General features: G+C 45.2%; 1 protein-coding gene across 3 annotated transcripts in view; it reads left to right on the forward strand.

Moving 5' to 3' along the window:
• Nucleotides 1-15248, forward strand: part of CACNA1E (calcium voltage-gated channel subunit alpha1 E) — a 494249-nt gene that overhangs the window by 451141 nt on the left and 27860 nt on the right. For all 3 annotated transcript variants that reach the window (XM_083621522.1, XM_083621521.1, XM_083621523.1), the window contains 2 exons: nt 7589-7685; nt 11922-12027. In XM_083621522.1, the coding sequence (XP_083477648.1) occupies nt 7589-7685; nt 11922-12027 (203 nt within the window). The remainder of the gene's footprint in view (nt 1-7588; nt 7686-11921; nt 12028-15248) is intronic.

Genomic DNA, 15248 nt, shown 5'->3' on the forward strand with positions numbered 1-15248 from the left:
GGTTTGCCTCCCAATCCCCAGCCACAACCCGGCAATGGGAACATCCTGTTAAACCCCTCCTTCCCGACCCTCTGCTCTGCCACCACTGCTCCTCATCAGGCATTGCTTTAACCTGAGTTTAAAGAGATCCACACCCTTTCAGAACCAGCAGCTGTTGGGGCCAGGAAGGGCTGGGGGGCTGGGAGAAGGCTTTGTTTTATCTGCCTAAGCTGCAAATTCATTCTGGTCCTCTAAAGGTTTCCCTTCCTTTCTTTTCTTTTGTGGGTTGTGTCTCCTGCGCATGGATAATACACCCGGGAAGCACAACCTTTGCCTCTCGGATCAGAGCCCTCTCTGACGGCACATCTGTTATCTTCCGAGTGGGCATTGCTATTGCTCTTTAACCAGTGCAGCTACAAAAAAACGCAGAAGAAAATGCAAGGCAAGGGGTTGAGGGACAAAAAGCAAAGCAAGGAGGACATGGGGAGAAAGATGTTGTCACCAGAGACTCGGTTCTGAAGGTGTTACAGTTTTAAGCATAGGACCTCTGGTTATCGAATCTTGCACTGTTTCTGACCCTCCAGAGTAATGCCATTGGGGTTCACGATGTATCTCCTAAGAGTGCTATTCAGTTTGCCAGACTCAACATCCTGATTTATGCCCAGCTCTTGGTGACATCTGCTGTACCCTGAGGGCTCATACAGCTGACTACTCCTCATCCAAAAAGTTTTAAAACCCCACTCAACAAAGAAAACTAGCGTGTCAGATGATAGAAGGCTAATCTAGAAGAACCCTTGCCCCCAATATCTAATTTTCTGTGTGGAAGGAATATTTTTTTTGTATGAAAGAACATTCTATCTCCCATGCAGTCTGAAGTGATGCAGATTGCAATCTTAGTAAGACCTAGGCCCTAATGAATGTTTATTTGAAAGTATTGCCAATTGTGGCTATCTCTATTTTCCCTACACACACACACACACACACACACACACGTGTCAAATTCTTATTTTTTTGACCTGTCAGATTGTTTGAAAGCATTTAGACTGTTCTTATATTTTTGCAAATTACAAGCTCTGATCACTTATATTTCTTGAGAGCTTCGGCTGTTTATTCTTTGCAAGTCATTGGCAGTAAACAATGGTTTCAACCTTCATTATGCCAAGAAAAAAACACTCAGTTTAGATGAGGACTAGGATTAAAGTTTGTTCCATCCCTTGTAGTTGAGTAAACTTCAAAATAAATAAATAAAAATGCAATCTAAGCTGTCATCTCCATAAGAGAAGCTGCAAAAGAACCTCCGATTCGTGTGTTATTCCTTTGCCAGTTCCAAAACTCATTCTTGAAACCCACTCGCAATGATTTCTATTGTGATTTAACAAATGACAGCCAAGATGGATTAACCTTACAGAATAATTAACTCTGTAAGTTTAGCAAGTGTTCAGCCTCCACATAAATACATCACTGATTATTTTCCTGGTGACATTATGTGTAATATACTCTTATTACACATGGGCTAGAGTGAATCATTTTGTCTAAAATAAGACATAAGCTGTAGTGTATAAGCAAAAGCAACAACTTTTGGCACTGGTATCGATGGCAAACGGTTACCAAATTTTGTCTGGTATAAACAGCTGTCTGTAATACTGTTGCGCAGTGTAAATGGAGCCCCTTCGCAGCCCTGAAAAGCAAACAAACCAGTCATTCTTTGTTTCCTTTTGCTTTTAAGTCCTCCTCACCATTGCATTCTAGGGCTAAAGATGTCTAAGAAACAGAATCTTCCGTTCACTTGACACATCACCCAGTAATGTTGAGGTTGTTTAGGAAAATTATATATAATTCCCAGTTTGAAATGTTTCGCTCAGGGCTACAGACCTAATATCTGGGGGAGGGAGAAGTAAATCAGATTTGAAAGTATCTGTCTTACTTTGAAACTAGCAGTTTTTAGGGAGGGAGAGCATTTCAAGGCCTGTCCTTGGATAAAAACAGCAACAAGCCAAGCCCCCCTCGAATGTAGAAGTTTCTGTAAAAACTGTTTTCATGATGCACAAGCCACCAGAAGGACAGCCTAGACATGTTAAATAAAGGGCCCATGTTTAAAATGGGGGAAGGTGGACATTGCATTCTAGGGCTAAAGATGTCTAAGAAACAGAATCTTCCGTTCACTTGACACATCACCCAGTAATGTTGAGGTTGTTTAGGAAGCCCTTGTCTGAGACATATTTCACTCTTTCCTTGGTCTGAAATCTGCTGCAGGTACAGTACAATCGTTCCATCATGTTCAAAAATAGGCTTCTACTTCAGTGTGTCCCTTTTAATAAAGAGCTGTTTCAAGAGACATGGTTTTGAGAAACCTTGCCTTTGATAAAGTACAGGAATCGCTGCTCATGGGGCAATGTGCTTCACAAATCACAACAATGCGTCGTTGCAATACGTTAATGTTTAGGATTGTCCTTCATGGTTCTTGCACTGCTTCCCGTGGCGAGGGAAGAACATGTGGTACCAGCTCGTATTCTCTTTTTGCACCAGATGCCTGGGTCTTAAAATGCATCTTTCATAGCTAAATCAAATCTTTTGTTGCCTTTCTGTACTCATGCAGTTCAGTTTCAGAAAGCATTAGAACTTACTGCATTCCATGGTTGACACTCACAACCCATAGTGAGTTTACAGAACTGCCTTTTTTAAAAAATAATAATAATAATTTTTATTAACTGGCCAATCACATCAAATTAAATCACATCACATAAATTCCAAATTACAAAGCCAAATTTTTAAATTTTGTTGGGGGAACCCATACTTCAAGATCCAAAGGGGGATTCAGATCATCTTCTTATTACTGCGTTAATGTCCAAATCAGTCCCAATCAGTCCAAACAAAATTCATAATTCTTTCCAGTCTTATCTTGGTGTTTCCACATCATATCTTGTTCATATAATTTCTATTTTTCCTTTACGATCTCTTCTGTTAGTCTCCTTAAGCCGATAAGCAAAATAATAATCCTGTGTGGATTTCCCGTTCCTCCACTAAGTCCAGATGGTTTCCATATATCTCCTTCGTAGATAACATCGCTCTTTCCATCATAAATTTGGCATTTGTCGCTCTTAAGTCCCACCGAGAAGTTGATCCACGATATGTAAACAACTCTATTTCTCTCTTTCTCCTCCCAGACCCAAGAGCTCCAACAATGCCTCCCAAAATGGCGACGGCATTTTTAACTGCGTCATTCCAAAACTCTTAGCTTTCCAGCTTCATCTTGAAACATTGCTTTGGTTCGAGAGTTTATCTCCACACAGCCTTAAATCCACAGCTTAAGTCCTTAGTTTCTGACTCATTAGGGAAGGGGATTCTTGTTAAATCACATAAGAAAAAGGAAGGCAGGTTTCCCCCCCTCCCCCCTCAGTCATACCGTATCTTGACGTATTTTCTCATATTTTATTCTTGTCTTGTTATCAGAGATCTCTTCTGTCAGCAGTCTTTACTCCCCTTTTTCCCTGAAGCATGTGCAATTTATCTCGTCCAAATTGTTTCTTTTGAAGATGCTTGCAACTAGCGGCGCGAATCAGGGACGGCGTCCAGGAGTGCCGGAATCCCACAGGAGGGCTTTGTGCCTAGTGCCCCCACCCCCACAAATTCGGGGGTGGTAGAGGGCACAGCAGGCAAGGGCCATCCCCCCCCCACAATCCTGGGGGGGTTAAGGAGGCTAATTACCCCCATCATAGCATCCAAATTACCTCGTGTGGGTCGGAGAGATGTTATTGTCAGCCATCTTCCGATGCGCCACCTAGTGGCCCCCCTACAGAACTGCCTTTTGATCATGGAGAGATAATAGAAATCATGTAGGTTTTCTCCCAACTTGGCAGCAACAGCAAGAACAATCAGTTACAGCCATCAAAAGATCATTGGGCAAGTTGACAGTTACCTGTGTAGCATATACTGTGTAGAGGACCAAGGCTTGGCCAGATTTTCACTGGCATTTGGCTTTTCTACCATTTTGGAAGAAAAATGCTTTTATCCAAATACTTGCCATTTTTCTATAGTCATGAAAATCCAATTGCCCTTAGTTTTCAACTTCACTTCTTCCACGGTCGTTTGCCATCTCAGTCCCCACAATGTCCTGTCCTTCTGTTTCTCACAAGATTTTACTGCAAGGTCTCAGAGCTATGATTTAGTTCATTACTCACCACAAAATTATATATAATTCCCAGTTTGAAATGTTTCGCTCAGGGCTACAGACCTAATATCTGGGGGAGGGAGAAGTAAATCAGATTTGAAAGTATCTGTCTTACTTTGAAACTAGCAGTTTTTAGGGAGGGAGAGCATTTCAAGGCCTGTCCTTGGATAAAAACAGCAACAAGCCAAGCCCCCCTCGAATGTAGAAGTTTCTGTAAAAACTGTTTTCATGATGCACAAGCCACCAGAAGGACAGCCTAGACATGTTAAATAAAGGGCCCATGTTTAAATGGGGGAAGGTGGACATTATGAGGAAACTGAGATAACAGCATACAAATGATCAAGTACAAGACAAACAAAAAACAAGAAAATAAGAAATTAAGAGACTTGAGAGTCCCATGGACTGCAAGAAGATCAAACCTATACATTCTGAAGGAAATCAGCCCTGAGTGCTCACTGGAAGGACAGATCCTGAAGCTGAGGCTCCAATACTTTGGCCACCGCATGAGAAGAGAAGACTCCCTGAAAAAGACCCTGATGATGGGAAAGATGGAGGGCACAAGGAGAAGGGGACGACGGAGGACGAGATGGTGGGATAGTGTTCTCGAAGCTACCAGCATGAGTTTGACCAAACTGCGGGAGGCAGTGGAAGACAGGAGTGCCTGGCGTGCTCTGGTCCAGGGGGTCACGAAGAGTCAGATACGACTAAACAACAATGAATGACCTCTACAAATAATACAGTTAATGTAGATGTAGCTCTTAATGTGCTCATATTTGTTTAGTTCAAAGATAAAAGGAAGGCCTTTGGAGCAAGTTCAAAGACCTGACTTAGGAAATAAGAGGCAAGTTCCCAGTAGCAGAAGTTCCCAGTGTCTCTTTCTGGGAACAAAGGAGAAATGCCTAGCTTTCCACTTTGAGAAGCCCTTTCTAAGCGCCTTGGGATAGTTTTCTCCTGTATCATTCATTCATTCTTTCTTTCTCTATCTGTCTGTCTGTCTCATCTGCAAGCTAGTAAGAGCATCCATGATGAGAATATGGAGAAGTGGTCTTTATTCTTCTTCTCCGCTGATCCCCATACTTAGAACCACAGAACCACAGCATTGTAGAGTTTCAAGGGACCCTGAGGGTCATCAATTCAACCCCCTGCAATGCAAGAATATCAACTGAAGCATCCATGACAGATGGCCATCCAGCCTCTGCTTAAAAACATCCATGGAAGGAGAGTCCACCACCTTCCAAGGAAGTCTGTTGTACTGTCAAACAGCTTTTACAGTCAAAAAGTTCTTCCTGACGCTTAGTCAGAATCTCCTTTCTTGTAACTTGAAGCCATTGGTTCAGGTCCTACTCTCCAGAGCAGGAAAAAAACCAATCATGTTCCCTCTTCCAAGTGACAGCCATTTAGATATTTGAAGATGGCTATCGCATCTTCTCTCAGTCTCCTGGGGAAAAACCATACCCAACTGTCTCAACCGTTCTTCATAAGGTTTGGTTTCTAGACCCTTGGTCATCTTGGTTGCCTTCCTCTGCACAATATCCTCCTTAAATTGTGGTGCCCAGAACTGAACACAGTACTCCAGGTGTGCTCTGACCAAGGCAGAATAGAGTGGTACTTAGAATAGCATTAGCTTTTTTTTGCTCCTGCATCACACTGTTACCTCATGTTAAGCTTGTGGTCCACCAAGACCCATAGATCCTTTATACATGTCCTACCAGTAAGCCAGGTGTCCCCATCCTATATTTGTGCATCTGTTTTTTCCTGTCTAAGTGCAGAACCTTACATTTGTCCCTATTGTTAGGTTGGGCTCAGTCCTTCAATCTGTTGAGTACATATCGTGTCCCGATTCTGTCTTCTGTGGTATTAGATGCACCTCCCATTTGCGGTGACATCCGCAAATTTGTTGAGCGTCTTCTCAATTCCTTCATCCAAGTTGTTTATAGAGACAACAACAACTAGCCCTGGGCACGTTTCACTTTTTCCCAAGAAGATGAGGAGGAGCTTAAAGATTCCAAACAAAGCCCCCAAGTCCATAGTTGTGCCTTTTCTACTGGATTCTAAGCCCACGTAGCTGTTCTCCGTGAAACTCTTATGCATAGGCTGATAAGATGCTGCAATGCGAAAGTTACAAAATAGGAAGTACTAGCCAGGGAGTAGATTCAGGTAGGTAGCCGTGTTGGTCTGGCACAGTCAAAATATATGAAAAAATTAAAAATTGTCCAGTAGCACCTTAGAGACCAACTAAGTTTGTTCTTGGAGCAAACTTGAGAGCCAGTGTGGTGTAGTGGTTAAGAGCGGTGGACTCGTAATCTGGTGAACCGGGTTCGCGTCTCCGCTCCTCCACATGCAGCTGCTGGGTGACCTTGGGCTAGTCACACTTCTCTGAAGTCTCTCAGCCTCACTCACAGAGTGTTTGTTGTGGGGGAGGAAGGGAAAAGGAGATTGTTAGCCGCTTTGAGACTCCTTAGGGTAGTGATAAAGCGGGATATCAAATCCAAACTCTTCTTCTTCTTCTTGGTATAAGCTTTCGTGTGCACGCACACTTCTTCAGATAGCCAGGGGGTGTCCTTTACGGTTACTTTAGAATGCGGGGAGCACAAATGAACCCTGAACCTCAGAAGGCCAAAACAGCTGCCTCTGCCGAGACTCTTTAAACTCCAACCAGGTGAAACTTGAAGCCGCATGTGAGAAAGAACCGGGGGGCGGGAAGAGCATGGCATGTAGAATTTTCTTCCTGCTTTTCTTTTCTTAGCCACTTAGCATGCCTTTGCACCAGTGCATGGTGGGAAAGTTCTCCATCCCCAGGGCTGGATGGAAGCAAAAGAAACACATTCCTTTGAGCCTGGTTCACTACCCTCCTATGCAAGGTGATGCTTTCCGGTTGCATAGGCACTGCCGGAGGTGGGCGGTACATACCACTTCAGCCACGGGTTATGCCACAACGTGAATTTCAGGGCAGGACTTGGTGGGGAAGAAAGCAGGCTCTGCCAACAGCTCAGATCCTGCTCATTCTCTGACGTCTGCACCACCATAACCTGAATAACCCTTTGTTGGAGTGTAGTGTATCTTGATTTATATACCACTTGCACACAGTCCTGGGAACGAGGTGGGGCAATGGCACGACACCTGCAAGGGGAAACCGGCCGTAAGAAACCAACGCCAGCCAATATGTATGGGAAGGCTGGCAAAACACGCCGGTGCCATTCTTGGGTCTGTGTGAGGGGCGATATAAATCCACATCAGCACAGGCTGTCATGTATGATTTGCATTGATTAATGGGTTTCCTGTTCTTTTCCTGTTTTGTCTGTTCTTTTCTCTCTTCTGTTCCCTGTGTTCTCTTTTGTTTGGGGGCATTTTTGGGGTCTCTGGGAATGCCTTGTTTTTCTTCCTTTTGTTCCTCTGCATCTTCCTCCCCTTCCCGTTGTCCTCTTTCCCCTCCATGACCAGTGGCCGCATCCATTACACTGAGATGTATGAAATGCTGACTCTCATGTCCCCACCACTAGGCCTCGGGAAGAGATGTCCCTCCAAAGTTGCTTATAAGGTAGAACAAACCCTTCTTTCCTTTATGGGCTGCTGGTCAGTGAGAAATGGGGGACGCATTAGCATGGGATGGGAGTGCGGGTGGCTGACCGTATGGGGGGGAAAGGAAGGACTATTTGGTTTTTTATGGCTACCGAATGCTCACAAACCATTAAGTACTGGTCTGCTTGCACACTACGAAATACTTACCTGCCACACAAGGTGTGATACTCTGCAATGGAAGCTGTTATAGGAGAGGAATGTATGTAATGTCAGTGTAACTAAAGTGAGCCTGCAAGCTAAGGTGACCCCTTTGCAGCGTAGGAGACACACAGTGGTCATCTTTAATATAACTCCCGGAGATAAAAATGTACCATAGTTACTTTAATGCAGGCATAGGCAAACTTGGCCCTCCAGATGTTTTGGGACTACAACTCCCATCATCCCTAGCTAGCAGGAGCAGCAGTCAGGGATGATGGGAGTTGTAGTCCCAAAACATCTGGAGGGCCAAGTTTGCCTATGCCTGCTTTAATGTAATGGAGGAGGAATCCCTGGAATTAAGCTCTTGCAAATACCGTGTTTTTCCATGTATAAGACTAGGTTTTTTCCCCTAAAAACAATGTCAAAAATTAGGGGGCGTCTTATACACAGGTACATCTCCCCCCCCCATTTTCTTAAATCTGAGTCCCCCAAAATAGCGGGCATCTTATACATGGGGACATCTTTTATAGACAGAAGTACACAGCAATTTTTAGCTAATACGCGCAGTTATTATGCTGTCAGTTCCGAAGGACAGAAGGCTTCACAGTAAAGTATGAGAGGCTTTAGATTAGCGGTAGAGCAAATGTTTTGTATGCAGAGGATCCCAGTTCCATCTGCCCCCTCCGGTTCAAAGCACTTTGGGATCTGAGATCGTAGAAACCCACTGTCGTCCAAAGATTCACTGGGTTACTGGGTTAATGGGCCAGGAGGCCTGACACCGTGAAAGGTTCACACAAATCCTTCTGTGTGTTGAAAGACCGTGTGGAAGAGCTCACAGGGCCACGAGGTCTAGGCAGGCACACTTCTGCCACACTCCCTCCACATCTCTGTGTTTAACAGATGTCAGAAGGCATTTTATATGCATACAGGTATACATGAGCAGAAATCCTCCAAGCAAGTAAGGACCCTGCTCAACTGTTTCATCTGCACCTACTTAGAACACCTTCTGCCATCTGATGGGTGGATGTGTTTTTCAGCACATTTATGAGGCATTTATGTTAACTCTCTGAAAATAAGTCAGCTTGCAGCAAGATGATTCGTCATATTAGAAGAAGTTCTGATTATGCAACGTTCATTAAGCAATTTAGGGCTGTGGTCCTCCGCATGCTTGCATGGGAATAAGCCCTGTCAAGCTCATTGGGACTTAATTCTGAATGTATATGCATAGCAAGAAGGTGAGAACCTGCAGCCTTCCAGATTTGTTCCCGTCAGCCCCAGCTAGCTTGACCAATGAACAGGATGATAGGAACTGTAGTCCCACAACATCTGGAGAGCCACAGATTTCCCACCTCTGGTGAGCAGCATTGCATAGCTGTTGGCATCCATCTGTCTCGAGTGACAATGGAGTGCGCCTCCAGGGGTGAAGTCAAACTGCAAGAGAATCACAGCACCTGCTGTGGCTGCAGAGACCGGTAACTTGTCTCTGCTGCCTCCCGCCGCGTTTCCCGGTACGTTTCCAAGCACAATTCAAAGTGTTGGGGCTGACCTTTAAAGCCCTAAACAGCCTTGGCCCAGTATACCTGAAGGAGCGTCTCCACCCCCATCGTTCAACCTGGACACTGAGGTCCAGCGCTGAGGGCCTTCTGGCAGTTCCCTCACTGCAAGAAGTGAGGTTACAGAGAACCAGGCAGAGGGCCTTCTCGGTGGTGGCGCCCGCCCTGTGGAATGCCCTCCCACCAGATGTCAAAGGAAAAAACAACTACCAGACTTTTAGAAGACATCTGAAGGCAGCCCTCTTTAGGGAAGCTTTTAATGTTTAACAGACCACTGCATTTTAATATTTTGTTGGAAGCTGGCCAGAGTGGCTGGGGAAACCCAGCCAGATGGGCGCGGTATAAATATTGTTGTTGTTGTTGTTGTTGTTGTTGTTGTTGTTGTTGTTGTTCTTGTTGTTGTTGTTGTTGTTGTTGTTGTTCTGCTGCATTAGCAGCACTGAAGTGACCTCTCTAGGATACAAGCCTGGACAGTGAGTATGGAGGTCCTGGGCTGCCCAGAAGACAAGACCCCCCTCTCGGCCTCACTGATATTGTCCAAAGGAAAGCAGAGCAATACATTTGGCACTGGCTTGTTTGCAGGAGTTGCCAGAAGGAGGCGCGCAAGACGTCATCCAAATGTCTTAGGGACTCCGCTCCAGATTTCTGCAGGGTTTACTGCTTAACCTCTTCCTCTCCCAAAGATGTCTGGCAAGGCAGCAACTATCTGCCTGATAAGAGTTAAAAACTGAAACCTTCCAGAACATGACCCTTCCAACTCTCCCATTCTATGATAACCAGCTAGCTCAATAAAAGATACCGTCTTTTACAGTCCTAAATGGAATATATTTGGTTCCCTTGTGTTGGGCCATATGGAAAACTAACTGTAAAGATTATAGGCAATCACTCTAAAAACGTGCAGCTCAATCTGTGTTGACTGATGGAAATACAAGGAAGGAAGGCTGAAGGCTGCAGAAGGAGCATGAAATGTTCACCAAGCTGAATTGTCTTCAGTGGAGCTCGTGACTTAACAATTGCATGGTTCACTCATGCAGCCTAGATGGCCAGAAACACCCTCCGCTGAAGCTGAGCCAGAAAGGGTTATGTGATGTTTGGAGTGCTGTGATTGACTGCATTAAGCAGCAGCCCTTCAACCCTTGCTAGTAACAGAAGGAATTTGCAGACCAGGTTCTTGGAGACCATGATCTGGTGAGAGAAGGCACCATCATGGAAATTCTGGCATCTTGTGTGCATTCTGTGACAGGGTTGCAGCCAAAGCTTCAGGACTTAGACACATTTGAGTTCAGATTGTACAAGAGAGGACTTCTGAAAATATATCCTTTAGCCGTTCAGATTTGCCTGTCTGTGGCATTAGCCAGGATTTTACCGTATTTTTCGCTCTATAAGACGCACCAGACCACAAGACGCACCTAGTTTTTGGAGGAGGAAAACAAGAAAAAAAATATTCTGAATCTCAGAAGCCAGAACAGCAAGAGGGATCGCTGTGCAGTGAAAGCAGCAATCCCTCTTGCTGTTCTGGCTTCTGGGATAGCTGCACAGCCTGCATTCGCTCCATAAGACGCACACACATTTCCCCTTACTTTTTAGGAGGGGAAAAGTGAGTCTTATAGAGCAAAAAATACGGTAGTTTCTGTTCATGGCAGCGCTTACTTGCACTCACACTCACCTGTTGGTAGAAGCACACAAGGTGGAAAAAACATATTGCACAAACGGAAGCATGTTTACTACTTTTGAGCCTGAATTTCACCTAATGGTTTTGGGTCAATGGTGGCTCCAAAAGGACCAGAACGAGGTTGGGTGAATAGGTGTGGCAGGGGAAGCACAGAACGATATACAAAGCAGTCTGTACACTCTGGGAAGTGGATTTGGCCATTTCACTCTCCCCTCCTGGGGGTAAAAGGAGCATGACCTTCCCACTCCTGTCTTGGTCATCAGTTTTTCTTCATTTGCACCCTCTCTCTCTCTCTCTCTCCTCCCGCTTCAGACTCGAGATGAGTTCAAGCCATTGCATGGGCAATCATGTGCTGCAAGCATAATCTTTCTTCTGAAATAAATTAAACGCAAACTCAAAAAGGGGGCGCCAGGATGTAGCTGGGTAGCAAGTTTATCACAGAGAGGCCTGAGTTTGTATCCTGGGATGCAAGATTCAACAAAATCGGGGGAGGGGGCAAGAGACAAAATGGCTCTGAAAAAGATGGAGATACAGATCCCCTGGGGCTGTCTCTCCTTTGCAAAGTCCTATTTCTTGCTCCAAGTCAGTAAAACGACATGTAGGCTTGACAAGATGAATAAAAATGGCAAAAGACAGCAAGCAGGCACACTGGGGGGGGGGACGTGATACCAGCTGGGGGGGATGGAGGGGGCGATCCTTGCCCTCCTTTTTGGCTATCCTACTTGATGCATTCTAAGCCCCCTTTTCTCGTGTCTCCCTGATACGTTTTTCGATATTGTTTTCTGCCTGCTTCCCCCCACCTCCGCTTCCCCACCCCCACTCTCTTGTGCAGAGGCTGGTCCTGATGAATATGCCGGTGGCCGAGGACAACACGGTCCATTTCTCCTCCACCTTGATGGCGCTCATTCGAACAGCTTTGGACATTAAGATTGCTAAAGGTAAAGCAGCGGGGGCAGGGGGCTGAGATGGAACAGCCAAAGGGGCCAGTGGTTGGGAATCTCGCCAATCATCCAATGCCTGAGAATCCTGCAGAAAATAAGCTGTTTTGGCAGTCTACTCCATATCCCTCACACTTCAGAAATGGTTGGGTGAATATAAAGGCTGTGCACGTGCTGTACCTTTAAAGTACATGGCCACCCTCAAGGAATTGTGGGAAGTGTAGTTTGCCCACCACTGAGCTACAGTTCTGAGCATCCTTAACCAGAGACGAAGCAAGGTCAGGTGGTACCCGGTGTGGAAAATTTCTTGTCCCTTCCCCCCCCCACACACACACATTCAAACTATTAAAAGATGGAAAAATAAGATACTTACAGTCGCAAGTGTTATTTTCTGGTTTATTTACTGAACATTGTGAGCATAAGCAGCTTTGGCTTAGCAGCCCAGGAGGTCGTCCACGTGTGCCCTGGAACCCAGGCACTGTTGGCGGCCACCTCGGCCTCCGCAGGCCACCTCAGTGGCCCAAAAAACCCAACTGCTGCTGGCGGGGGGCTAAGGAATTCAGCCTCGGCAGCATCCGACTTTGCCTTGCCTTTGCCGTGCCTCCAGCCGATTGGCCAGCTGCGTTTGGGGCGGGACGAAGGTCCCTAGGCAAGGAGGGTGGCATCCGGGACCCAGGAAGCCCCGCCCACCACTCAGACAGGAGCTTCAATAAGTTTATTTTTAAAATACTTATTTTTTCCAGTTTGACACTCCCCTCAGCGGTGGCACCCGGGGCAACCCACCCCTACCGCACCCCCTTCCTACACCACTGTCTTTAACAAACCACAGTCCCCAGGATTATTTATGTGCTTTAAATGTGGGGTATGTACACACCCAAGCACGACATTTTAAGAGCAGCAAAGTACATTCCCTGCCCCTGTGACATACCTACCTTTTTTCCCAGCCCTGGGACAAGCACCAATAAATCAGTTCTCCAGATATTCAGTATAAATTAGGAACACACTGGCCCTTTTTCTCTTATAGATGTGATGGATGCCTATTGGCTTGTCACTTCCTGCGGGCGCTGAAATAGTAGGGCATCTGTCTTCACATGTTGTTTAGGGATATCTGCAAAGCTTTTGCTTAGCTTCTCCCAGGGCTTCACAACTTTCCCATTCTTAATCCGACCTAAAAACTACTGACACTGAAAGCGGGCGGCTGGTGACAGCAGGTCTGTGTGGGATGACTTTAGGATCAGAATCTGAATGGAGCCACCAGGATCAGCTTTTTGGGATTAACAGAAGGCTTGTGTGGGTTGCAGTAGGCCTGGTATCTTAAATGAGGGACCGGCAGTGTGTATAATAAGATAATTTTGAAAGGTGTATGTAGGACTTATGTAGGGGGGAAGTAGATTTCCTGCATTATCAACACCAATGTGTCTTAATTCCCAACCATTTGAATTTTACTTGCAACTCTGAAAGAACTGTTGGTTTTGATACCTGTTGCAGCTTTCTGAAGCTTTCCTGTATGTGAAAGGATCTAATCTGGAGGGGGGGGGAAACATTTCTCCCTGCAGGTTGGGAGGTGGAAATTAGTTTTGGCAGGGATGCCGGGACTTGACACCTGCAGAGCTAAACTTGCCAGACTGTTGCTAAATGAAGACAAGTTACTGTCAGGAGCTCATCCTACACTCAAGTAGGACCCTGGCAGAGACACATGCCCGACTGGCATGTTCTCTCCCTCCTGGTCGATTGTTTGGGAGCTTCAAAAGCTTTCTTAAGCCTGAACATCACAACGACCGATGCCGACAGACACCGGCACATTTAGGGATCCGCAGAGTCTTTGCAGCTTGCGTAACAGACCTCAGCAACTCAGCATTTTGGCTAATCTACTTTATTTACATATAAACACACACGGAGCACTGCAACATGGCTCCCTCTCTCTCTAGCATCAGACAGCAAAGAGAAAGAACAAAGGACAATAGTCCCACTTCACGGAACACAGTAACACAAACATCCTGTCTCCGCCACTTCCCACTCTGTGGAGTCAAAACATATACCGTCATATGATAGACAACAATCTCATGACTGCAATCATGGAGCAGGAATTCTAACAGTTACCATGTCCTTGTGCCCGCAGTCTCACAATGGGAGGGAAAATGGGAACTGTGTCAAACCTGGATGCCAGGAGTCCATTCATTTTGGCTGACCTTGGTACCCAATTAGAATCTGTGGGTGTCTCTCTCCCAGGCCCATGAGGGCCGAATGAGACATCTGATTTTGGGTGTCATTAAAGGATAATACATGTTTTAGCTATTTAATTTGTTGTTGTTCCAGGGAGAGGTGCTTCTGAGATTCTCTGCTTCTCGTGCCAAAATAACTTGGCCAACACTGGGTACCTTATCTTGCAGAGTGGGACATTTGCTGTTGTACCTCAAGAAGCAACGTGTCTTGGGCTGGCTCTCCACCCTCCTCTTCATCAAGAGAGGGGAGGAGTCTTGTCTTTGACGCTCTGAGCTTTGGAGGTACCCAAAATCAGCCGTGCTGCTTCTGAGTGCCTCCAAGGCCCAGTGTTGACAGCAGAAGCTCTAGATGAAATATACTGTATATGGTTGCCCCTGTGCATAGATGGGCCTCTGTTGATGTTTGCGTTCAGTTGTGTACTGAACACTTCCCTTCTCGGTATTTCTGTATTTCTTTCTGCTAAGACACTGTGATATAGTGGACCAGAGGTCTACATTTGGGCCAGGTATTCTGGTGTTTGAATCCTTGTAAAGTCATGAGGCTGGCTGTGTGGCCTTTGGGCAAGTCATGTGCTCTCAGCCTCACATATTTCACTGTTGTTGTCAGGATAAAAAATATGAAACACACCCCTCCACCCACTGCACATCCACCTGAGTTTCTTTTTTTTTCTTCAAAAAATTTATTGATTTTCACAAAATTATAAACACACAAACACATAAACAAACAAACATAAATCATAACCTTAGTAAAACTAATCTTATTAACATTGTTAAGTGACTTCCTTGTATCCCCCTAGTTGAATTTCAATGAATATCATTTTAATGGTTTTCCAAATCAGTATTCTTATAAAATTAACTTAATCACTTAACATCTTTCTTTCTTTCCAATTCATCATTAGACATATTAATTCATCACGTTGCATATTTAAATCCTAAACCTATCTGGCAATTGCAAGCTTTTTCCAATTAGATTAACTTAACATATTTAACTAAATAATC

Source organism: Podarcis filfolensis (assembly GCF_964270895.1).
Source record: "Podarcis filfolensis genome assembly, chromosome: 6".
Taxonomy (NCBI): domain Eukaryota; kingdom Metazoa; phylum Chordata; class Lepidosauria; order Squamata; family Lacertidae; genus Podarcis; species Podarcis filfolensis.